Genomic DNA, 26,994 nt, shown 5'->3' on the forward strand with positions numbered 1-26,994 from the left:
TAAAAGAAAAATAAATATTAAAGATATTAGCTAAAAGCACGTTAGTGCAACGGAGAAGCTAGAAATTATTGCTTTTTGTAAACGTGGATTTAGGAACAAAAGCACTTCTGTGTTTGTAGAGAAGAAAATTAGCCAAACAAAAAAGTGAAGCTTTCAAGAAGCTCTAACGTACTTTTTTCCTTTAAACGTGGTTACCAAACACACCCTTAATAAGTATTTAAAATAACTTGGAGAAATAGTATGAAACGAAAAACGAACACAAAGACGAGAAAAAACACCCACGTTGAATTGAATCCGACTGGTTAAAAAATGACTGCATTTGACAATTAATAATACATCCATCGCAAGAAAAAAGAAAACGAGAAAGAGAAATGAAGCCGCATTCTTATCAAATCCGGCATTGTTATTTTGCCATTGCTCCCCCTCGTCGTTTTTAAGTCCCCGCGTTCTTGTGTTCTCGTCTCTCTTCTACTTCTTTTTCTTCATTCCCAGTCAAAGACGCTTCTTCATCTCTCTTAACTCAGTACGTATGCATACCACCGTCATCGTCATTATCATACACATAACTCATAACACCTTATATGTGTTATATTTATGTATTATATATACATAGCGCATAATAATTAATAAATCAATAATAAATCTTGGATCTCAATTTTCTCGCTGCATTCTCTCTCTCTCTCTCTCTCTGGATTTCGGATTTCTCCGATTCACTATATTATTTTGGATCTGTGGTTTTTGTTAGATCGGAAAATGGAGGATGTGGACCTTGACGGTGGCGGTGGCAGTGGTCGCAAGTATCGGCCTGTGTTGGACAGCGATCGTGCGGTGCTTGAGATGTCTTCAATGGATCCTGGATCCTCTTCCGCTGCTTCTTCTTCTCAAGCGTTTCGGGATCAACCTCCTCCTAATCTCAGGTACCACCGCATCCATGGTCTTTTGTTTTTGTTTTTTTTTTTCCGTCTTAAAAAAAAATACTGTATATGTCTTGCGACTGTAGTAACTTTTCATTGGTTATTGAAAATTAGGATTAGAGTATCCGTTGGAGAAGTGCTGAATGAGTGAGAGAAATTTTTAGTGCTGCATGTTGGGTTGATCCTGTGATACTTAAGAATGACATTGGATGAGTTCGTCCGGTGGCTTATAGCAGTCAATTGATGAGCCTTAGTATATCCTTCTAATTATTGATTCAAGATTCTTAATTAAAAGTTCCACTCAGAATGGCTTGAGTTGTAATTTACATGACATGTGAGTGGGATTTTGATTAGGAGGATTGCCAGGCATACTATACTTGTTAGGTTCCTGTTCTATTTCTTGATTGAAGTCGTTTTGTTTGGCCTGAAAGTGGCTTTTTTATTTGTCAGAAAAATAAACGTGGGTAATGGTGCTACTGAGGCTTCTAATGCTAAAGAAGGGAACAACTCTCCTAGTCAGCCACAGCCTAATGGATCCCATCAAGAATCAAAGCTTGAACTGTTTGGTTTTGATTCCCTTGTCAATATACTTGGTCTTAAAAGGTATGGAGATTCACTGGTTACTGTGAACTAATTACTAATATTCCTCTTTAGAAGTAGAATGCTGTTTTTAAATTTACATGCTACTGTTTTGTTATTCTCTGGTTTGTACTCAAACTCCGGTTTGGTCTAACGCTTCTAAATTGTTTCTTAAAGGGGAAGGTTCTTTTGATCAATGTTGATTGCAGAATTTGATAGTTTGTGTAAGCTTTGTTTGGTCATTCTGACATAAATAAATTTTCCATTTCTGTCTTTTCTCAGCATGACTAGTGAGCAAGCTGTGCAACCATCTAGTCCTAGAGAAGGCGAAGATATTTCTATCACTGTAGGGGAGCCAAAGGTATTGCTAATTCTCAAGTTTACTTCCTTTGAATTGTATCCCTCTATATTTGCCTCTTCTAGCAGCAATGACATTCAAATGTAGTTATGGATTGTTAAGGTAGAAGAGAGAAGAGAAAGACTGTGTGAATTCTGTCTATCTAAGCTACACAACTAAGTCTTCTTTACATAGACTGAATGTGATGAATGTACATAACTACAAGATATTACAATTTAACGATCATATCATAACTTGTTAATATCATAAATTACATAATTGTGCAAGTGGTGATGGGAACTGGCTAAGGCGGCCAACTGCAGCTGCAGTAAAATGGTGGATGGTGGCTGTTTTCAGGCTGTCAGAAGGATGATGAGAGTTGGTGACAGGTTGAGGACAAAATTGAAAGGACAGCACGTTTTCCAAAAAAATTCACAAAAAGACACAAGATCTTCCTGAAGACATGATTTAGTGATGATACCTTTCTCTTTTGTCTCTAGATACCATGTTGAGATAGAAGAAAGAAGAGAAAAAATGCCTGAATTACGTGTGCCTGAGCTAGAACATGGAGTCTTGTTTATATCAGACTGTGTGTGCAATGAATGCTCATAATTACAAGATATTCACAAGTAACTATGAATCATAATCGATTCTATACTATCCTAACTACACTAAATTACAGATTCTAGCACTGATTTATATGATGTGTGCACATTGCATTCATGGTTTGAATTTACCGAAATAATACATTGACCAAGTTAAAAAAAATGTCATTAACAAGAATAACTTAGATTTCTGAATAACTCGTTTTCTCTAGGCATTTCAAGATATTAGATAAGAAAAATAAATAGGTTTATTATTATTATTATTATTATTATTATTATTATTATTATTATTATATTGATGATGATGTGACAATACTATTGTGAATTTTTTTTTCATGATCATGGTTCATGAGTAATAGTGAGTTAGCTAAGTGACAGTGAAATCTAGAGAAGAGTTAGTTATAAGCATAGCCAGCTAGAATATGGCAGCTATAAGGTAGTAACGGCTGTCATAACTCATAACTAACTTAAGATTGAAAGGACTATTCTTCCCTTTGGACTGGCTTCACAGCATGTTATCCTTCCTTGTAAGTAAGAACACATCACTGCCAAAATCACTGATAATGAACATTACACATTTTTGGAACTTCGTCTCTGATTCTCTGAATTCTCTCTTTTCCCAAAACTCTATTAATGAGTAATTGCTCCTTCCTTATCTTACCTCATAAGAATGATTTCGTGTACATGGCCATGATAATTAAAGTTATGTTCTCTTTTAATAATTTCCTCCGAAGTTTTTTAGGCCTCCCACTATTTTTGACTATCAAACTACACTCCTTCTGATCCATGCTCCTTTCTAGTCTTGTGTTTCCCCTCATTCATCAAGATCCTCATCCCCAACATCAAGCTTATGTTTCTGTTGGTTTGTACTGCCCAACATTTAGTCACATGTGACATTCTGTTGTGCTAAAACTTACCATTAAGCTTTAATGGTACTTCCTATTGCATATAAGGCTTGAAGCATTCCTTTATTTTGAGTTTTTGACAACCTAGCTTGAATCTTATTATTTATATCTCACACTATCCCTCCAATCATTTTAGATAATGGAATCAAGATTCTTCACGTTTGTGACTTGTGGGATGATGATGTCTCCAATTTTCACTTCCAAGCTTGTGTTTATGTGTTGCTTGGTACATTCCATCTACTCTGTTGTACTTTGACATCTTTAGAAACCATATTCTTCCAAGGTTTGTCTCCACAAATCAAGCTTCTCATTTATTTCTTCTGTCAGTTTTTTAACTAGGACTATATCATCGACAAAATGCATTCAAGCTGCTGCTACACCTGCTGTTGTAGTCTTGTATATATTCTATAAGTAAATTCAAGACTCAATTATAAAGATAGGGGCTTAGTCAACCTTTAATGCGGTCCCATAGGCTTTGTTTGCAGTGATTTATGTACAATAAGATAAAGACAAAAATACACTATTTTTATATCATGTTTGGTTGCAGGGTACAAGATAAAATGCAATAAATCACAATTCTATCTATAGTTAAATTTACCATTTCGCCACAACTACCACTCCATCATCATTGTTTCCCATTCTCTCTTCCAATCATCCCAAAGCACCACCCCCACCAACCTTACCCTAAACAAATACAAGGAACAAATTGTTTTCCCCAAAAAAGCAATTATAAAAGGCAGATCCAGAGAAGGGAAAAAAAAAAGATGTAGGAAACGAACAAGGATGAAGGTATGATGTTGCTGTTCACGCAAAAATGAAGGAGATGACCTCCATGGGCGTTGACATGGAGGAAGTGGACATGGTTGCTGTTTGCTGTCTCAGGCTGATGTTGCCACTCGTGTTGCTGCTGTTCATGCAGAAACTGAGGAGCAGCCTCCGTAGTGGCCACCATGAAGCAAGAGGATGTGGTCATGGTTCGTTGTCGCAGCATTGCTGTAGATTGTCTGACTCTGTTCTTCTTCACTAGCTGATGCTCATCGTCATCAGTGGCAGTTTTGGTGGCATTGATTTCTTATGAAGATGTGGTTGCTGTTTGCCATTGCAGGGCCATGTTTCTACTTTTATTGTTTCTTTTCATGTGGAAACGAAGGAGGAGATGACCTCCATGGCTGCAGCCAAGAAGGAAGAGGACCTGGTCACTGTTTGTCATGGCAGTACCGCTTCAGATCATCCCCCACTTATCTTCATCACTATCATATAGGTTTTCCAAGTCAATGAAGACCATATTTAAATATGTCAAGTTGCTTTGCTATCTTTCCATTAGTATTCATAACAAGTAGATAGCTTCCATGGGAGACCTACCAGGCACAAAACCAAATCTTCTCTATATTGAGGTCTTCTCTTAGACTTTGCTCCATCACCCTCTACAGTGATATGCAGTCCCTCAAATATGTACTTCCTCTAATATGTACTTCTATAGTCCACTCTGTTGGATTATTTGTTTGTTACTAGGTATCTAGGACGAGATGAGTTGTTCTAATTAAAGCAATCTAAGCCATTTAATGTGGAGTTGCAATTCCTCATACTCCGTAAGAGTTTGACATTTCATGTGATCATTGGGTTTATTAATTTTGGACTTATTTCCTTTTATTTTTTTGGCCATGATCATTTATTTGCAGCCTGCTGCTCCCAAGCTGGGTACAATGATGGGTGTATTCATTCCATGCATACAAAGCATTTTGGGCATCATCTACTACATTCGTTTCTCTTGGTAACTTGCATGTCTTTAAATCTTTCCTCAGTTATTGATTTTTTTTTTTTGGTTTTTCGAATTTAATATTTGAATATCATGGTATGATGAGAGTCTCATGAAAATATTATAACTTGGCTTCTGTATATAAACAGTAACTCTGATTCATTAGGTTGCAACTTACAACTTAGTATTTCACCAGTTTCAAGCAAATTATCAATCACTATGCTCACTTCTGAGAATAATTTATGGTTGAATGCCAAATCATTTGTGAGATTTGATTATAGCAACCAAATGTCATGAGTTTTCTCAAAGGCATTCATGGTTTTATATTTTCTGTCAAACATGTCTAACTTAAGTGAAGTAGCTGAGTGTGTCCTACAACAACAACAACAACAACAACAACAACAACAACAACAACAACAAAGCCTTATGCCCTTATCCCACTTCGTGGGGTTAGCTACATGGATCAAATGATGCCATTGAGCCCTATCATGTATCATGTCTACAGTGAGATTGTTTACTACAACCTTAGATAAATACCACCCAAACCCACGGGTACCCACCCCGCCCTTACCCGCTTACCCGCCCCAGTGCGGGGCGGGTTCTTGGGTGGGGCGGGTCGGGTCGGGTTTAGGTAATACCCGCCCCGCTATATATATAATATATAATTTTAATATATAACATGTATAATATATGTAAAATAATTAGTAAATGATTAATAATATTGTATCATATTTAAATTTTTACTTTAGTTTATGTTATGTATGCGATGATGGTTATATAAATTTTGAAATTTAATTTTATTTATTGGATTTTAATAATTATAGGGGCGGGTTAGGGTTTAACGTTTTACTACCCGCCGATAGAAGCGGGGCAGGTTCTATGTGGGTTGTTGTACGGCGGGGCGGGGTCGGGTAGAGCAAAAACCCGCCCCTACCCGCCCCGTTGCCACTAGCCTACAACCTTAGATAAATGCTGGGTGTTGCCTAGAACCATAAATGAGTTCCTGTTGACTAGGTTTCTTGTTGGTTTTGTGAGATAAGACTAGAAGTCTAGCATCTACTTTGTGTAAAGCTTTTGACCTTTATAGAGGACCTTCCCTCTCAGAGATGTTGAGAGATTATAAATAACTCTTTAGGTTGTTTTTTGCTCTTATATAGAGAAACTTTGATCCTCTATCTTGTGCTATTCTTCTCTGTCTTAGTGAAATAGCCAACTTTCTAGATTTGTTTCAATTCTCTCTCTCTCTCTCTCTGTTTTTTCTCTCTGAATTTTCCTCACTTTCCTGCAAACTGTTTTGAGCCGATACCAAATAGGCCAATGCAGTATTTTCACTTTTGTAATATTTGTTGTAGTTTCCTTAACTATTTTGCATATGATTGAATTAGATGGATTTGCCATGGTTAAACTAACGGTACTTTGGATTATTTTAACCATAATCATTATTATTGTAGGATTGTTGGAATGGCTGGCATAGGAGAGTCATTCCTGCTTGTTGCTTTGTGTGGCTTGTGTACTTTTCTTACATCAATATCATTGAGTGCCATTGCGACTAATGGTGCTATGAAGGTAATTATAATAGTTTAACTACTATTTCTTTGGTATGACTATTGCCTTTTGAAAATATTTGGTTAGAATTTAAAGACAGCATGCTGTCTTTAATGATTATACCACAACTTTTATGCTTGGGTTGTCAATTCTAAAAATGGAGACTGCTGATCCTGTGTTGCCCAAGTTTTGTGCCTGTGTTTTAGGGGGAAAGGGGGGGGGGGGGGGGGGGGTATATTTGATTTTAGCAATGGTTGAGTATCATGTTTCATGTATGAGGGCCTCATAGTCATAGGTACACCGCATAAAGTTTGGTGCACAAATCCTCTACAACACTATTGAGCCTAGGCTGGGATTAGAATAAGATCTCATTCAATCAGTTAGTACCTATAATAGGGCTATGGTTGTGTATTCTGGGAAGGTAAGTACAAGTCTGGAGTTTAAAGTTGTGAAGGTAAAGGGTAATCAATAAATATCCTTATATGATCATTGAGATTTTTATAGTATTTTTTTTCATTGTTCTCTGCTTTAACTTAGCTTTAAGTATTTTGCGTTGTTCATTTCAGTCTTTCTCTCGTGTTTGATCTTCTGTAGGGAGGGGGACCATACTATCTAATAGGGCGTGCCCTTGGTCCAGAAGTTGGAGTTAGCATTGGTATATGTTTCTTCCTTGGGAATGCTGTTGCTGGAGCACTGTAAGTGCATAATATGGACTTTTCTCTCTCTGACCTTTTTCAGAGAGATTGGACTAGTTGATGATAGATCACATTGCCAAAATGTAGTCTCATTTATTGTGTATCATGTAATGAATTCTGAAGTTCTGTCTGTTTATGGTTCTAGTTACGTATTGGGAGCTGTGGAAACATTTTTGAAAGCAGTTCCTAAAGCTGGGATTTTTAGAGGTAATGATTTAATGACAACCTTTTTCCTTTTTTCGTTTTCTTTTGAATTGTTGTCACTTGTATCATTTATTTTTATGTTCACCTTGCTCCTGTATCATTTTTAATTTATTAAAAAGGGAACAATATTACAGATATAAAACATACTTCAACAATTTTAAATGGTTAATAGTATATCATAGAAACAGGTTTAGAGTTGATCTGCTGATTTTTCACTGCTTAATTCCTAATTGTTGCTGGATGGCTGTTTGTTGGCTCTTTTAAGCTAGTTTAGCAGGTTTAGGAGCAGTAGTGCTAGGCCTAGCTGCTGCCTATAAATACTAGGGGTTAGTTAGTTTTTAGTTAGTTAGAAAATTCTGTCAGTTTGTTAGTTCAGGAGAGGGAAATTCTCTCCAGAGTTGGTTAGATCCAACAGTGTACTTCCATAAGGGATTGTGATATACAATCCCTAGTTCATCAATAAAATCCCTAATTTCTGCTAGATCCTATCAGTATATTTGGAGAATTTTTCTTTTTCCAAAATAAGATAGAACAATTATAGAGTAGGTTGTTGAAGAAAGAAAATTATACAGAACAACTATTCTAATAAATATAGAATTGCATAAAAGCCATCTAGAAGATTAAAGATGGTTGGAGGAATGCTTCAGGATTTATATGTAACAAAAAAAAGTGCCTTTAAATCTGGATAAATGTTATTGCATAGCTATTAGACCAACTATGTTACATGAGAGGGAATGTTGGTTGGTAAAAAGTCAACAAGAACGCAAACTTGGTGTCAAAGATGAGGATGCTTCGATGGATGAGTTGCCATAGTAAAATGATGAAGATTTGAGGGAGAAAGTTGGATTAGTACCTATCATGAAAGGATGATGGACTGACTTAGGTGATATGTACATGTCTAGAGAAGGCTAGAAGATCATTTAGGTTGGAGGGTGAATAGAAGGGAGATAGCCCAGTGGTTAGGGGTAGTAGGACACACAGAAAAGAACTAGAAGAACATATTAAAAAGATATTTGAGCATAGACATGATCCATGATAGGGTACAATGGTATCGTCTGATCTTTATAGCCAATCCCATCTAGTAGGATAAGGCTATGTTTAGGGGTGGTAGGCGGGCTAGCCCGCCCCGCCCATTAAGACGATCCCAATTTCTACCCTGCCCCGCCTAACGGCGAATTGGCTAGCTAAGCCCACCAATTCTCTTTTCTTTTTTTTCTTTTTAATTATCAAATCATTGAATATTATAAAAAAAATGCATAATTTTTTCAAACATTTCAATAAACTTATAATTTCTAAAGATATTAAAAAAAAATTTCTAAATTCACAAATACTAAAGTCTTTATAATTCTAAATATTTAATAAACATAATCATCAACCAAGTTTTTTAAAAGAAATTAATGAAACCTAACATTGTCCAAAACAAAACAAACATTCTCCAAAACATATAATTAAACATTGTCCAAATTTCTAATCAATCAAACATAGTCCAAATTATAACACAGTAAAACGAACAAACATTTCAAATACAAGTACAAAATTAACATTCCAAATTCAATTATAATCTTAAAGCCAAGAGCCCGTCCCACGTCGCCAAAACCCGTGCATTAGGCGGTGCGGGTTAGCCGGGCTTCTTTTATTATAGTTGTCTCAAATTTCTAGCCCAGCTCGCCTTTTTTGGCGAGTTATGCAAGCCGGCCCGGCGGTTTTGGCCCGTTTGCCACCCCTAGCTATGTTATTGTTAATTGTAATTTGTTTTGGGTTTACATTATACTCCTTAAAATTGATTGCATCATAGTGATGAGGGGAAGTAGAGTTACTATGATAGTTTTGAATCAACTGAAACACTTTAATGTTGTTATTTTTTATATTATCATCATGTTGCTCTCTCTCTCTCTCTCTCTCTCTCTCTCTCTCTCTCTCTCTCTCTCTCTCTCTCTCTCTCTCTCTCTCTCATACTTAAATTTTCTACTTCAATGGTATTATGAGTCAAACTTAATTATGTTTGAAGCAAGCACTTGATTATTTGATGATTACTTTATTTGTGTTGCAAGTGCAGAGACTGTCAGCCATGTTAATGGTACTGCAGTGACACCAATAGAAGCTCCAAGTTCTCATGATCTGCAAATTTATGGGATTGTTGTGACCATTCTTTTATGCTTTATTGTATTTGGAGGAGTAAAGATGATAAATCGGGTTGCACCTGCATTTCTCGTTCCTGTTTTATTCTCAGTCATCTGCATATTCTTGGGAATGTTTGTGGCTAAGAAGGATAAACCTTCAGGTTTGTTCTTTTTTTCTAAGTCATCCAGTTTGTCATTTTTATTAAAGGATCCATGTTTTAGTTCCATCTAATGCTCATGCACACATGTACACATTTTCCCTAGGCATCTTCTGAACCAGTAACACTTGGTTGATTTTCAGAAGCAAGTTGCACTCATGGGATTTTCTCTTTCTGTTTCTTTTGTTTCTTAATGAACACGTTCTTTTTTGGGTTGGAGTGAGAGATTAAGGATCTTGGAACATCATATATAGTACTTTCAATAACAGAGTGTGGTAGAAGTAGCCTAACTCTAATGAAAACTTGTTTTAGTTTATCAATGGGGTAAAACTTCTGTCTCTTTAACTGTTATCAAAAGGATAAAATGCAATGAATTATTTGAATTCTGATTTATCAATTCAACGAGAACCATTATCTGACAAGAGCATAACCAAATATTCCAGAATATCAACTCATGCATAAAGATTTGTAACTTTTCCGACTGGATCTGGAAATATTTGTTCTAGATTACATTTGTTACTAAATTTTTTGATATAATATTATGCAACTAAATTTTAACATTATTTGACTTGTATTTCATCTTATCTATAAAACATGACTGAAATTTTGATTTTAATGCCATTCTGAGTAATTATAAATTGTTACTGTGGAATAGCTGTAATCAAGTTGAGGCTTCCATTTTAGGATGGTCTTGAATATAGACATTAGTAGTCTTTTAAGTGACTGGCAAAGTTGCATAGAAAAAGAATAGAAATTGTTCATGTGAACAGTAGGCTTTGAAGACAATCTAGACTTTAGCAGTTTTTGAATTGACTGGCAAAGTTGCGTGGGTTAAAATAGAAATGGTTCATGTCTAGAATTGTGCTGCTGTAACACATACCACAACAATGTTTGTTTGTTCTTTTATTTTTTTTGACAAAAAGTGAATCATAATCAGTGGCAAGGCCCTAATAAACATGTTAAAATTTCATAACAAAAGGGTCGTGAACTGTTTAGTAAAGTTACAGACATTGACATTGTCCTCATTTATAATATAGAAATTGCTAATAGATTCTCAACCTTGATATTTGGTTTAAAAATTAGGATCTTTCTTTTCAGAATTGGTTCTTATTCCTGAATGAGAGATTAAAGTGTTCTGTCTTCACTTGTGGTTATTTGAAGAATCTGGTACCCTAAAGGTTCTGACGTGACAAGTCATGCTACATTGTCAAAAGCTTTGTAGCACATAAAGAAAATCAAGGAAACCAACTAATCAACTATGCTTCTCTCCTTTTCTTGAAGGAGTGAGAGTGAAAAATCAATTAAATAATAGGGAAGTAGGGAAATAAGAGTCAATAGGGTTCTTTTTTTTCTTCATTTTTCTTTTGCATTCAATACTGAATTTACTTATCAACTTGTAGAACCCACATTGCTTGCAATCCCTTGATGATGAGTGTTGAGGGCTTTTTTATTTATTTTTTTAAAAAAATAGAAAAGACATTTTTTGCTTATAAATGTGTATTTACAAATGTTTTTTGTTCACATATTTTTCCCCCTTTATCCATGTTTGATTCAGAGGGATTTACTGGTTTGAGTTGGGAGACAATTAAAGATAATTGGAGTTCAGATTATCAAAAAACTAATGATGCTGGAATCCCAGAAACTGATGGCCATGTAAGCTGGAATTTCAAGTAGGTCTTTCTCATTCGTTTACATTCATTTGCCCTATTTTACCAATATAACTTACAATGATTGTGCATGCATCTTAAATCTGTCGATGAATGATGTGGGGGCAAAATGCTTTAATTTTAGGTGATAAAGTTTGATGAAGTTGAGAGAATGAGAAGAGTGTAAGAGGAGAAGAGAAAAGAGATCGGGAAAGAAAATGAGAATGAGTGTTATGTCTTTATGTGTAATAACACTAAGGCCCAATTTGAGTAAATAGCTTAATTAAGCTCTTTTTTGAAAAAATAGCTTAAACAATAAATGCTTATATTAAAAACAGTTTATAAATAAGTTATTTTGTGTTTGGTTTTTCAGTTCTAAAAGTGTTTATTTTAAAAGAAATGTGATTAAAAGCTTTTTATTATGAGAGAAGTAATTTTTTTTAACTTTTCCATAAGCACTTAAATAACTTCTTAGAAAGCTACAATTTAGTTTTGAAAATTGCACTAGATATTAATACTACTACTTTTCATAAGTCAAAAGCTCAAAAAAGTAACTTTTGAAGCTTTCCAAATGGGCCCTAAGCTCATGGCCTTATATACAGTGAGGATACAGAGAGCTTACACTTAAGTTAGTTATTCATTCTAACATATTCTAGCAGGTTCTGATCTTCCTGCACTAACTGAATCTAACTGATTCTGACTTCTCTAGACTTTTCTAGACACTTCTAGAACCTCTCTTTAGCTTACTCTATTATTAGGCAATACTGTACAATACATTTTAGGAAATGTCTCTATATCTATATCTTTTATATACAATATATATAATGAGGATACCAAAAAGTAATTGATTTTGGTCTCCAAATTTTTTACAACTTTTACCCTTATATCATGTATAACTGCTTTTAGTAGTTATTTTTCTTTCCTCCACAGACTTTACATTATCGTTGCATCTTCGTATCTTCTTTTATTTGTTATGTTTTGAATTTAAAAAAAAAAAAACTCAACCAAAATCCATTTAAAAGTATAAATAAAAATTTGACTTGACAAGCATGCAGTGCCTAACAAGTCCTTAGTAGCAATAGTATGGATTCATTATACTTAATCTTCATATGTTACGCTGTTCTTCATTGGCTGATATATTAACTTAATGACGCAGGATTTTTAAATTAGACAGGAGAATGGTTTTAATTTCATTTAATTAATTTGATTTGCTTGAGGCCTAAAGATTCTCGATGAGGTTGGAAGTAAGGAGTTCTCTGTTAGTGCTTTTCAGCCAGTGGGTTCTTTCCTTTCCAAAAAATACACGAGCACTGCAAAAATTGACGTCTGCAGCAGGATATTGCATTACTTGGACCAAAATATCTGAATTTAGTGAAAAGAAACTACTTGTTGACAGGGCAATTCCACAATTTACCGAATCTACCAGAAAGCTTGATCTATATAGATCTTGCAGTAGGGAACTGCAAATGAAGGCAAGCCAATGATGTGGAATCTAAATTGAACATTAAACAGAATGGGGTCAAACAATGCTATTAATGTTTATTCAATTAGGAACAATGGTCCCAAAAAAATGACTTTGACGGAAGATTTAGATTTAGATAGGTGAATAGGGTTAAACAAAGGAAGGTGAGACTCTAATTCATTGACCTCTCTACCATTGAAGTTTAGAATAAAAATGGTGAGAGATAATGGTAAGCAATAACTGCAAAACAAGAGGGCAGACATCCTAAAATCTAATTTCCCCATCTTTCCAATGCCTTTGTTGTTAATAAGCCCTCAAGGACGTTGCTTAAATTTGTTCAACTCTATTATGAGGAACCAGGTAAATCAAGAGAAAGATTTACATAGGATTGAAATATAAAAATCCTCACCAGGGTTTTAAAACTTCTGTACATTGAAGATGAAATATCGAAGCTTGAAATAGAGCTGAAATAGGTAGCCCTTAGCTCCTATTCCATAATTATGTTGTAACTTTTTATATTAAGGATATGCCATCAAGCCCAACATTTTACTGATGATATGAAACTAGATTTTATAAGTTGCTGTCAGTTGCAAACCAGTTCTGTGGTCCCAATCAGCATGGGCTGCAGGAGAAAGATTTAGAAAATTTTTCACTATTTAAGATTATTTATCACTATAATTGATAAAGTTAAAATTATTTCACATTTAATGCAGGATCCTGAGGGACCAATATGTTTAAACATTTTCTAGTTTATGATATTGGAATGACTTTTCAATTTTTCTAATTATATTCTTTCCTTCCCAGTTCATTAGTAGGCCTCTTTTTCCCAGCTGTGACAGGAATAATGGCAGGTTCTAATAGATCAGCTTCTCTAAAAGATACTCAGCAATCAATTCCTATTGGGACATTATCTGCAACACTTATTACTACTTCTCTGTATTTTATTTCTGTGTTATTTTTTGGCGCTGTTGCCACCAGAGAGAAGCTTTTAACAGACAGGTAATTTTTGGTCTGAAACTTCTTTGTATAATTGTTTCCTCTTGAAAGAGGATGTATTTGAAATGATGAGAAAAATTGAATGGACTGATCTGGACTTCTGCTGAGAAAGAAAAAGATTAGAATAAACTCAAAAGACCTAGGCCCGTGTGTACCTACGTTGCACAGGTATGTGCAAACTTGAAGCGTACCCATACCGGGTACAAGCGTGTGATGGGTACATGCAGGTATGCAAAGAACAAAAATAGATAAAAAAAAAATAGAAAGTTTCCTACAAAATAAACGAGCTAAGTATGGTTTGGGTATGATTTAAACAACTTGGCACAAGTTTTCCATCATTTTTGGAGTGTTCTTTAAATTTTTTTCCCTTAATCTATGCTTTCAAAGAAAGCAACCATTTTCAAACCCTTTATCACTTTTTTCATTGTTTTTTAATCTTTGTTTAAAGAAAACAACCATTTTCAAACCCTGTGTTACTTTTGTTTGATTTCACATGGAACATGTTTTAGTAGGTGAAAATTTACAGTTTATTTTGAAAAGTTGATGCTCATACCCCATGCAACATAGATGTGCACCAAGAAGTCCCTTTAAAAAGAGGAACCTATTTGATTACCTTTGGTAGTCAACTTATGAAAAATATGTAATTATTGTGAGTTTTGGGCATCCATGTCAGAAGAAACTCTTCTATTCACTTTTTTTGAATGGATAAACCCCTTGAATATTTCCAATTTACTTCATCTGTTTTTGATATGGAGATTTATTGCAGGCTACTAACGGCTACAGTCGCCTGGCCTTTCCCTTCACTAATTAAAATTGGGATTATTCTTTCAACTTTGGGTGCTGCTCTTCAGAGTCTGACCGGTGCCCCACGTCTGCTTGCAGCAATAGCCAATGATGATATTTTACCTATTCTGCGCTACTTTAAAGTTGCAGATGGCAGTGAGCCTTATGCTGCTACCCTTTTCACTGCTATCCTATGTGGTGTGTGTGTCATTATTGGGAATCTGGATCTTATCACTCCAACTATAACTATGTTTTTCCTTCTATGTTATACGGGTGTCAACTTGTCCTGCTTCCTTCTTGATCTTCTAGATGCTCCTAGTTGGCGACCTCGTTGGAAATTTCATCATTGGTTTCTCTCTCTTGTTGGAGCATTACTTTGCATTGGTATGGTGGCTTTTTTGTGCATATTTGTCATTATTGTCTATGAGCGGATTCATTTTGCTTCTATTTGGCCGCATCTTGGTTGTTTCAATTATTTTTTCTGCTTTATGCATGCTTCCCTCTCCCTTCTTTCTTTCTCTGTCTTTTATTTTCTTTTTCTTTTTTTGTGTTGTGGCGAGGTGGGGATGCGGGGGTTTGCAACTATGGTAAAGATATAACGCTGAAATTAAAGCTTTGAATGTGATAGAGTGCCCTCAACGCACCATTTGTGAAACAGCATAGATGGTAGAACACCAGTTTACCGTGTTATAGGTGCATATAATTTGGGTTGGGAAATGGCTGTGTATTACATTAGTAGTATTATATTCCTTGCCCTAGTGCTTCTTTGATATTCATAATTTGAAACTGCGAACCATAACATTCCAGTTGCTATCGCATTGAGATTTAGATTTTAGATTAGAAAATAATTGAGCATTCTTGTAGCAATAGATGTTTGATTTCCAATATCCCGCAAATTCACTGTGGTTTGGATTCTCCTGTGTGAAGCTTTGACATTTGGGACATGTTTATGAATAGGTTTACAATATGTCCAGTCCAGTGAATACTTTCTTTTTCAAATAGCAATAGCAGACACAGACTGAGCCACATTTATAACATGAAGATATGAATTTGCCCGTCTTTGGTTCCAAAATGTCTGCTAAGTTCTGTCATGATAATCTTAATCGTATCATTCACATGGAGATAGACATGGCACAAGTTGGTGATGATAAAACAAAGGATGATCTCTCTCTATATATATATATATATAGTCAAACTCTTGAATTAGTTTAATAGCAGTGTTGAACCTTTTGAACTAGGTTTGCAAAGATTATTTGAAGTTGTAAAGCAAATGTATAATCCACGTATGAAACTTGACTCACTTGGGAAAGAAAGCCTCCTTCTAAGTTTATATAACGTATTCTAGTGGTTCATATCTAGATGTAGAGGCCAAAGGGGCATGCCACTAAGAGAAATACACAAAGATCATCAAAGGTTCTCTCATTTCTTATAAATACCAAAATTACGTGGGTCTTTATGGAAGAGTAAAAAAGTTTAGCCTGTGACTATAGCTTTCTATGAACCATTTTATACTTACTTCTTCTGCTGCTTATGTGTGTTTTCATGTTAACCCTCAATTTTGCAATGATCATTTTTTCCTTGTTTCCAATGCAGTGATTATGTTCCTGATCTCGTGGTCATTCACTGTGGTGGCTTTGGCCCTTGCAAGTCTTATATATAAGTATGTGGGCCTCAAAGGAAAGGCTGGCGACTGGGGAGATGGTTTCAAAAGTGCATATTTCCAACTAGCACTTCGGAGCCTTCGATCACTAGGAGGTATATACCTTTCAAATTCAGTCAACTAGATAATATGATACCATATATTATGCATTAATGTTGTTGATCCTGGCATCAAGGCATGATTGGTTGGAGAAAAAAGAAATATTACTTTTAAGGTCCTTGAGAGCTTTCAAGAAAACGACTAAAGAACGAAGGACCAAATTACCCATGAAAATCTGTCTCTGAAAAATTTTTCAATGAAAAAAATAATTAAAATCCTTGAGGAAAATAGCCCACGAAACTTCATGTTGCAGACAAAATCAACACTTTTTGTTCTGACATGGATAATTTTGTCATTGACGTGATTTATCATGCATAATTGATACTTCACTCAAAAGAAAAACAAAATAGATATAATTTATTAATTGGGAATTAAGTTGTTCACTGAACTTTGTGTTCATGGATAATTTCATACTTTAAGTATTCTCATTAAGTTTTTTCAATTCAATGACAACATTAATGAACTTTCTGTGTACAGAATTATCTATTAAGGTTGATATTTAGGCTTCAAGTTTAATCCTTTTGCATTGCTTCTCTTTACCAACTCTATCTATGACGAAATTTAATGTCAGTTGATTTATGTATAGTATATTTTTTGTAGAAAACCAAGTATGCCCAAAACAATTTCTATCTATTAACTTAATTTGTAATGTCCGTAGAAAACCAAGTACACCCAAAGAATTGGTATCCAATTCCGCTCGTGTTTTGCCGGCCCTGGGGTCAACTACCAGAAAATGTTCCATGTCATCCCAAACTTGCAGATTTTGCTAACTGTATGAAGAAGAAAGGTCGAGGAATGTCTATATTTGTCTCTATACTGGATGGTGACTACCATGAATGTGCTGAAGATGCCAAGACTGCTTGTAAACAGCTCAGTACCTACATTAATTACAAGAATTGTGAAGGTGTGGCTGAGATTGTTGTCGCCCCTAATATGTCTGAAGGCTTTCGTGGTATCGTTCAGACAATGGGCCTTGGGAATCTCAAGCCAAACATTGTGGTGATGCGCTACCCAGAGATCTGGCGTCGGGAGAACTTAACAGAAATCCCCAAGACATTTGTTGGGATAATTAATGACTGCATTGTTGCAAACAAGGCGGTAGTCATAGTGAAGGGTCTTGATGAGTGGCCCAATGAGTACCAGAAGCAGTACGGCACGATTGACCTCTACTGGATTGTGAGAGATGGTGGTCTCATGCTGCTGCTCTCTCAGCTGCTTCTTACCAAGGACAGCTTTGAGAGTTGCAAAATTCAGGTTTTCTGCATTGCAGAAGAGGATGCAGATGCAGAAGTGCTGAAAGCTGATGTGAGAAAATTCCTTTATGATCTTCGGATGCAAGCAGAAGTTTTTGTCATTCCCATTTCTTCACAAGAAAATGGTGGGTCTCCCCAGGATGAGTCACAGGATGCATTTAAAGGTGCTCAACAAAGAATTGATGATTATCTAAACAAAATGAAGGCAGCAGCAAAGAAAGATGGCACCCCTCTAATGGAAGATGGTAAGCGCGCAGTTGTGAATGAGCAGCAGGTCGAGAAGTTCCTGTTCACAACGCTTAAGCTCAATTCAATAATGTTGAGATACTCAAGAATGGCTGCTGTTGTTTTGGTAAGTTTGCCTCCACCTCCACTGAACCACCCAGCATATTTCTATATGGAGTACATGGATATGTTGCTGGAAAATATACCGAGGATTTTAATTGTAAGAGGATACCGTAGAGACGTTGTAACTCTATTCACATAGTTTTGAACTGGATTCTAGGACATTAATTACTTCCTTTTCTGTTTATAGTTTTGTAGTTTACATGTAGTGTTCATTCTTTGTACCCATTTTCTTGCTCAAGAGGATCTACTGTATCACCAGATTATAATAGAAAAATTAAACTGTATTCATTTTGGAACATCGTTTGAATTGTTTATTTTCTTATTTTGAATCTCTCTTTTTGGTTTTACATCAGCATGAGATTATTATTATTATTATTATTATTATTATTATTATTATTATTTTGATGGCAAAGCCTCGTAAAATAGTGATTAGTGTCTAACTCAGTTGACCAAGTCTAAGCATTAAATATAAAGTATCTGAATAAAAAAAAAATTACTAATCGGATTTATGATCTTAGTTTGAGTTAATTTTAAGTCAATTTTAAAGTAGCTGCATAGAGAGAATGAAATGGTACATGAAAAAATAAAATAACGTCACCACCTTAAGCTTCTGGTCATAATTCAAACAACTTTTGTGCTAAAAACGTAGGGCAGAGGCATTTAACTCAATATGGCGCCCCAAATCATTAGTGGACTCTTTTGTGGTATTTATCGACACATATACAATGTTGCTACTCTTTCAGAATTTCCTTAATTCAACTTACACTTAATAGGTTGATGTGTTTACATTGGATGCATTCCTTGTGTGCCGTTTCCTTAATCCTTATAAAATATGCTATGCTTGTTTGTATCTTCCTAGTCCATGTCTCTTCATAAGTTCTGAGCTTCTCTTCCTTCTCATTCTCTCGTTTTCCTTTTCTCTCAAACTTCACTCCATTTTCTCTCTCAATTATTTTATCTGACTACTCTGCAATTAGTTGCCTCTGTGGCTCATTCATGGGTGAATAAGTATGTTATTTGTTGTATGTGTTGTCTTTAAATTTTATTATTTCAAGAAAAGGACAAATAAATCTTTAATCTTTTGTTGGAGAAACAAATTGTTTCCTAATAAAAAAATACAAAAAGGTTTATCACTTCTTAAAATACAAAAAACTTGGGTTCTTCCTCGTCCATTTTGTCCTATAAACTATAATGACCGTCGACTGATGTGTCCGTTACAAGTTTGACATGACTGTAATATGCGACATAGGATTAGTGTTAAAATAATCTGTGTTAAGGTTTATACTTTGTTAAAATACTGTTAATTTGGTTTAAATACCATTAGATAAATTAAATTTATACTAAAAGAATTAGTGGTATTAGTGATTATTTTTTAATAAGAAAGTGATTGTTGATGTTGCACTATTTAACTTCTCAGGAGGATGATACATTTGTTCTGTCGGTGGGAATTTTATTAAAAACTCCAGTAAAGATATCCCTAAACATAATATTTTCAAAAATATAATTTTTTAGAATATATTTCTTAACCTTAAATCAAACGATCACTAGTACTTTTTTAAACACTTTAGCAAAAGGTTAGATGAAGATTAATAAAATTTTTAAATATATTCATGTTTGTTAATAATCAAAATTCAAGAAACATTCAAAGCTAACAAGGTGTTTTTGAGAGACTTGATTGATTGGCAATTTGTGTTTGTTTGTCAAGGTATTGTTGCTTTAGATCCTTTTGTTTGCTATTGTGTTATCTCCATGTATAACCCTCTGACTTTGTAGTTACTCTCTCTGGAGAGTATCGCGTCTTCTAAACTAATCGATAAAAATATAAAATATAAAATAAGAAAAAAAAATGAAATAAAAAACAACCCAAAAGATGTAACTCGTAATGGAGTGATAATACTTTAGTGATAACCACATGAAGTGGTATTGTTGGGACGACAAACAAAATTGAATTGATGATCACTAGTTTCAATTTTCAAATATCAGCATGAAAGAATACAAATTAGTCCAATTTTGGGACTACAAAAAAATTGAATTGATGATCACTAGTTTTAATTTTCCATTATCAGCATGAAAGAATACAAAGTTGGTGGCTAATATTTAGTATACACCATTTTTATAATAATATGGATTACATAGAACAAAACTTTTGCTCTTGGTGATGCTTGGAATATAGACATTAGTTGTTTCCATTCAAGTTTTTACAACGACTTGTGGATGCAGTAGAAGGTATGGTTGAGGGACATAACCCTGTTTTTTTAACTCAAGGAGAAGACTCTCCAGAATCAAATAGATCTCAAAAGATTGTGGGTGACTACCATCAGCAGCAGAAAACATATGGGTGCTGCCATTCACATCAATCCAGCTGTATCCGCATATTTTCTGAACTCCTTTTTCCTTCATTCGACTTCGAATCTTAAGAACATCTGACCACTCCCCTGCACCGGCATGTACATTCGAAAGCAATACATAGTACCCCGAATTTTGGGGGTCTAACTCCAGAAGATGTTCGGAAGCTAGTCTGGCCAACTCAACATTGCCATGAACCCGACAAGCTCCTAGTAGTGTCCCCCAAACACCTGCGTCCGGAGCAAGCGGCATGCTCTTTATAGTATTGAATGCCTCGTGCAAACGACCAGCTCGGCCATACAAATCTACCATGCATGCATAGTGCTCCATCTTAGCACAAATCCCATAACTTTCAGTCATGCAACGGAAATATGATATGCCTTCATCAACTAGGCCAGCATGAGCACAAGCAGATATTATAACAAAGAAAGTAACGTGATCCGGGTGAATCTCGGCTTTTAACATTTCATGGAATAGCTCGAGACATTCCCTGGGGCGACCATGGTTTCCATATGCAGCAATGATGCTATTCCATGAAATTTCATTCCTCCAGTACATCAGGTCAAACACATACTGAGCCATGGCTAATATTCCACATTTAGAATACATGTCTATCAGTGCACTTGCAACAATAGTGTCAGAAGTAAATGCATTTCTTATCACAAAGCCGTGCATCTATTTCCCAGAATAGAGTGCCGGTATATTTGCACTTGCAGAAAGCGCAGATGATAGGCTCACGGAATCAAACTTGGTTCCATTCCTTCCCATTCCACGAAAAATATTAATAGCCATTTCTGGTTTACCATTCTGTGAGAAGCTTGCAATCATTGAGTTCCAACATACACTATCTCTTTCAGGCATCCTTCTGAAAAATTGATATGCAAGATCTAGTCTTCCACATTTTGAATACATATCTGTGATGGCAGACCCCACATGAAGCACACTATCAAGTTGATTTTTCAGAATGACACAATGTAATTCTTTCCCTAATCTCAGAGAAGCCAAAGCAGCACATGCCGGCAAAACAGCAGCCATGGTCAGGCAATTAGGCACCATTCCCTCCTGAACTAACCACCTAAAAAATCTATAACATCAATATACAGACCATTAAGTACATAGCCCGAGATCATAGCTGTACAAACTGCAACATCAACTGAAGTATTCTGCTGGAAAATCTTGCATGCCGTATCCACGTCCCTATTCTTTAAGTATACGTCCATAAGTGAACTCTTTAAATAAACATCAAAAGGAATCCTGTGCCGGACTATATAACCATGAATTTCTTTACAATGTTTGGTACAACTACTACCAGATTCAACAATAGAAGGAAGGAAACTTGCAAAAGTGATCAAATATGGTTTGACACTAGCAGAGATCATTGCATTAAATAAAGTTAAGGCCTGCCAATCCATTTTGCACATATCCAGCAATCAACCTATTCCAAGTAACTGTATCAGTCTGTGGCATTGAATCAAATAACCTACGTGCATCAACAAGGTTACCACATTTGGAATACATGGAAAGTAGTGTGTTTGCTACCTGCGAATCATGCTGGAACCCACTACCAATAACAAGACCATGAAGCTGAGTACCAACATAAAACATCCCTCTTGTAGAGCATAATGATAACATACAAGTAAAAGTTACTGAATTGGGCTTGATATAACAATTCCTCATTTCCTGAAAAGTTTCTATTGCATTGTTAAAATCACCGCTAGTTACATAACCATTTAGCATGACATTCCACAAAACGCAGTCTCTTACAGACAATTCATCGAACACTTGCCTTGCATCACAAATACACCCATTATCTACATACAACTTGATCAAGGCACTACCAACAAACAAGTCCACATCGATCCCGATTGATCGAATTGTGTTATGCACCATCTTACCCAATGCAACATTATTTGAACCACCACAAGCTTTTATAATGTAAGGGAAAGTGTATTTATCAGGTGAGACTCCACTACAAAACATCATGAAGTAAAACAACAATGCAAAATCATGCCACCCCAACATCACAAACTCTCTTATCATCCAATTCCAGGGAAGTGCATAGCCCAACTCAAGCCTGAAAAACAAGTTCCTAGCATCCCTGATGCTACCACAAAGAACATACAGCCCTGCAATTTTTGAACCCAACACATTGATATCACTCTTTCCACAAACAGTGACCCGAACATGAATTTGCTTGACCTGTGGAAGCAGAGAGGAATCAGAACAAGAACGGAACAGAGACTCCAATTGGGTTGTCAGAGGCTCTGGATGTTGTTGTGCGTTTGGAAACCGGTGTTTTGGGATGGCATAATTGTAATTATCAGCGTTGATGAGTCTGGATTCACTCCCCTCCCAATAAAATTGATGAATCTGCTCCTTGGCAAGCGCACCAAAATTATCGTGAATTAGTCAAGTTTAAACAGAATAAGTTGTGAGTGCGGAATTATAAATGGCAGAAACATAAATGGCGAAAGAATAAAGGAAAGCAATAAGGTGCAGAAATAGAAATGGCAAGAATGTAAAATGGAGTGGGAATTTGCATAATGTAAATGAAAGCTATAAAAAAAATGGGAGAGATAAGAATGGGGAAATTCATTGAGATCAGGAGATATTGTCTCTTTGGATTAAATTCAGCTTATATCCTCTTCAATTATGCAACTCATTGACCTATTGGCAATCATGATTGATTGAGCCACAATCCCTTGGCGACTCAATCTCTCAGATCTTTATCAATAGCCAATTCCTTGGTCTAATTGCAAATGAAGAGAGATATGCTTGGTCCCTGATTATACCACACATCCTTGTAGGTCCAGGTAGAGGGAGAATTATATGTCACCATATCCAAACACCAAAACCCAGATCCTACTCAAGTGTGAAAAGGAATTTCTAGCATGGTTTTCTGTTTCCTTTTCCAAGGTTCCCATGAAACCCACTTTGCATTCAACCTCTTTTCCAAGATGATTGAAAACTAAGCATGAAGAACAAAATTCCTTCTAGCAAATCAAAGAGAAGATGAAGAGAAGAAGAAATTCACTAAGAAAGTCACTAATGTCTCCCACCTAGCACTTTTGTTTATTGTCCTTAAGTTGGACTTATGGAGAGCTCCTCTCAAGGTGGCTTGTGCTTGAATTCATTTTGGAACTCCCACCAATGCTTGGTTCTCCATTGTGCCCCAAGATTTCTCATGGATTGAGCCAAGTGTTGATGGAGTTCTTCACAAACTTGGGGCTCCCAAAGTTGATCCTCTTTTTCTAATCCGGGATCCCACACTTTATTTTCACACCCGTCTTGAAGTTGATCATTATTATTAGTCCATCCGGGTGGTAGGCATGATGAATTCTCAATATAATGGCCAACAATCCTCCTAGACCCATCTATTTTAGCACTATTCCCACCTTTGTATTCAACGCTTGAAGTATCAACCAAAATGAGCCTTGATTTGCAACGCCAACCATGAAACATCTTTCGCTTACGCTTCATCCCACAAAGCATCCTAAGTTGACCATCCGTTTCAAGCAAACCATACTCAAGTGGGACAATAAAGCTAATAGAAATGAATTTTACCCACTCAAGTGAAGGAGTAGATGGCAACCTAGGCAAAGATGCTTCCAAAGATCTTGACAAAGCATAACCAACCCCGTTCTTCTAATTCTAGGGACTTCCACCTCTTCACAAGATCTCTTAATCTTAATCCTTTGTTCAACAATTTTATCTAAACCTTTTCCCTTACTCAAATCATAATAGGGAGGGTGAGAAAAATTTACCTCCACATTACTTTCCGTCTCATTGGGAGAAGGTTCTTCAAGTTCAAAGGATCTACCACCACTAGAATTTGATGCTTGCTCTTCATTGCCATGAGAACTCAATTCTTGTTCTATCCCATCCAAGTCTTCATATGGAATATGCCTTGGAGGTTGTACACATCCCTCCTCAACATCAATTTCAATCTTCTTGGAGGAGTCTTCTTCAACTCTAGGTTTCCATGGAGGTTCTGCATCTCGTAAGTCTTTAACCATTTCTTCCTTTTCTTTGATAATCCTAGCTTCTTCCAATTGTTCCAACACAAAGCAACTTCCCTCATTTCCCACCAGAATTTCCAATCTCTCTTTCATGCTATGTTCTGCATTCAATTCTCCACATGTAGCCATGTGAGTTCCTTGAGTGTTCAAGCATTGGGAAGCTAATTGATTTGTTACCGCATCTAAGGCGGCCATGAAATTTTGCACATCCCTTTTTATTTCTTCTTGCCCTTGAATAAGAACACCAAGGGTTTCATCTATTAGAGATTCGGGTGGGTGGAAGGGTTCATCATTTTGGGAGAAGGGTTCATAATAGGAAGGTGGTTCATCATAGTAATGATGTGGTGGTTCTATGTACTCCACTTGTTCCATTTGTTACTCAACACACTCCAATCTATTGTTCTAAAGTTGAGATTCTACAATCCCCTTCATGCTTCCCTCTTCGATTGCTTCTCCGCAATCATCCTTGGACATATAGTATGAGTCCCATGCATCTAACTTTTCACAGACGGTTGCTTGAAGCCGATTCATTGCTTCCTTGAAAGATGGACATGGATATTCTTTCATGGAGGGTTGTGGTAGAAGGTAGAATTCATCTTGTGGTTGAAAGTTTTCACACATTGGAGGTGGTTCATCTTGGTCATGGTATAGAGGAGGTGGTTCTTGGAAGTATTGAGGTTGGAATGGTGGTGGTTCAATATATGGCTCACATGGCTCAAAAGGTGGTTGGTATGGTGGATATGGATTAGGGTCATATGAAGGTGGTTGGTAAGAATGGGCTTGTGAGTATGATTGAGGGTTATGTTGAGGATATGGCTCATAGGCATATGGTGGTGGCTCTTGAAAGTCACAAGGAGAATCACCATAGCCATTGGATTGTTATGCATCATAGAATGGCTCTTCTTCATAGTGCATTGGTGGAGGTTGTTGCTATGAAGATTGATCATATGCATATGGCTCCTCCCACCTTTGGTTGTCCCATCCTTGATACACCTCTTCATTGTAATCTCCACTTCCTACAACATAGTTGTAATCATACTCATAGCCAAAGTGAGAATCCATAATAGCAAGAGAAAAGGAAAATAAAATCAAATAAGAAACAAGGAAAACCAAATCCAAAGACTAGAAGATACTAACAAAAGCAAAAATCAAGCTATTCACACTATTCACATATATATAATAACCAATAACATAACACCATTGCAAATCCCCAACAACGGCGCCATTTTGATGATTGGATTTTTGACGGTTTAGAATTTTACAAATGAAATCTTGTTGCAAGTATAGTTTCTAAACCAACAAGGAATCCTTTCATACAAAAGATTGTTTGTCACAAGTATCAAACCCCTAAATTTATAAACCGAAGTATTCAAACCTCGGGTCGTTCTCCCTAGGAATTGTAATGAAGTGTCTTGTTATTGGTTATGAGTTATTTTGGGGTTTTTGAGATTTTAGACAAGAAATATAAATTGCAAAAGAAAATAAACTAACAACTAACAAAGCTCTTGGCAAGATATGAGAACTAGAAGTCCTATCCTAGTTATCCTCCTTAATTGTGACCATAAATTGTTCATTGCTCCCACTTAGTTAACCTCTAACCATGGAGGAAAGTCAAGTGGATGATTCCTCAAGTCCTAATCAACTCCTAAAGGAAAGACTAGCATTAGAGGCATTCAAATCAATTAGCAACTTCTAATTATCAATCAATAAAGGAATTAGATAACTCAAGAGTCACTAATTACTCTACCTAGGCCAATAAGAACAAAATCTATACTAAGATCCAACCAAGCATTTCATCAAACACTTGAAAGGTACAAAAGAAAAGCAAAGCAAATTGACAACAAGAAGAGAATCTAACAACAATTATTGAAATGAATTAACAACAACAATCAAAAGAAACACAATTATTATGAATTACCTCAACTTGAATTGAAAGAGAGTAGAAGGAACAATAGTAGATCTACAACAAAAGATAAGAACAACATAAAGGGAATTACAACAAAAGAATGGAAGAATGATGAATGTAACAACAAAGAATTTAAAGGTAGAAGTAGAAGAAGATGAATTAAAATCTAGATCTAAGAACTAAACCTAATCCTAATCCTAATCCTAGAGAGAAGTGGGAGCTTCTCTCTCTAAAACTAACTCTAAACTAATCCTAATATGTGTGAATGATGGAATCCCCTTTTTCTCCTCAATCCTTGGCTTTAAATAGCATTTCTGGCACCAAAGTTGGTTGGGATTGGGCCCTACAACTCCTCAGAATTCGTTGGGTGCGAATTCACTTAAAAATCAAGTATCAGCATCGACGCGTACGCGCACAGCATGCGTACGCGTCCATGGGCCATTTCGCTGGGTGCGCGTAAGCGCCAAGTGCGCGCGCGCGTCCATGGACGAGTTCAACTCTTTGGCTTTTCATGATTTCTCCACTTTGCATGCTTTTCTCTTCACTCCTTTGATCCATTCCTAGTTTTTTCAACCTGAAAATCACTTAACAAACAAATCAAGGCATCTAGTGGAATCAAAGGTGAATTAAATTTAGCTAATTAAGGACCTAGAAAGCA

The 26,994-nt window shown here is 36.0% G+C and overlaps 2 protein-coding genes across 3 annotated transcripts; one reads left to right on the plus strand and one right to left on the minus strand.

Annotated features, from left to right (window-relative positions):
• Window positions 1-345: 345 nt before the first annotated feature.
• LOC130970319 (cation-chloride cotransporter 1) lies at window positions 346-18,387 on the plus strand. Of its 2 annotated transcripts, XM_057896370.1 has the most exons (14): window positions 346-523; window positions 746-917; window positions 1,365-1,517; window positions 1,776-1,854; window positions 5,020-5,111; window positions 6,548-6,662; window positions 7,236-7,336; window positions 7,482-7,543; window positions 9,597-9,821; window positions 11,374-11,488; window positions 13,731-13,925; window positions 14,689-15,089; window positions 16,299-16,460; window positions 17,123-18,387. In XM_057896370.1, the coding sequence occupies exons 2-14, from the start codon at window positions 754-756 to the stop codon at window positions 18,202-18,204; spliced, it is 2,946 nt and encodes a 981-aa protein (XP_057752353.1). In that variant the 5' UTR covers window positions 346-523; window positions 746-753; the 3' UTR covers window positions 18,205-18,387. The 2 variants fall into 2 exon arrangements, with proteins under 2 accessions (XP_057752353.1, XP_057752354.1); XM_057896371.1 differs by lacking the exons at window positions 346-523; window positions 746-917 and adding an exon at window positions 1,008-1,248.
• Window positions 18,388-20,134: 1,747 nt separating this feature from the next.
• Window positions 20,135-22,795, minus strand: LOC130970255 (pentatricopeptide repeat-containing protein At4g21300-like). The gene is given in 3 exon segments (XM_057896273.1): window positions 20,135-21,493; window positions 21,496-21,815; window positions 21,817-22,795. Coding segments are annotated over 3 exon segments (2,193 nt in total). The 5' UTR covers window positions 22,452-22,795; the 3' UTR covers window positions 20,135-20,255.
• Window positions 22,796-26,994: the final 4,199 nt, after the last annotated feature.

Source organism: Arachis stenosperma, chromosome 3 (assembly GCF_014773155.1).
Source record: "Arachis stenosperma cultivar V10309 chromosome 3, arast.V10309.gnm1.PFL2, whole genome shotgun sequence".
Classification (NCBI taxonomy): Eukaryota; Viridiplantae; Streptophyta; class Magnoliopsida; order Fabales; family Fabaceae; genus Arachis; species Arachis stenosperma.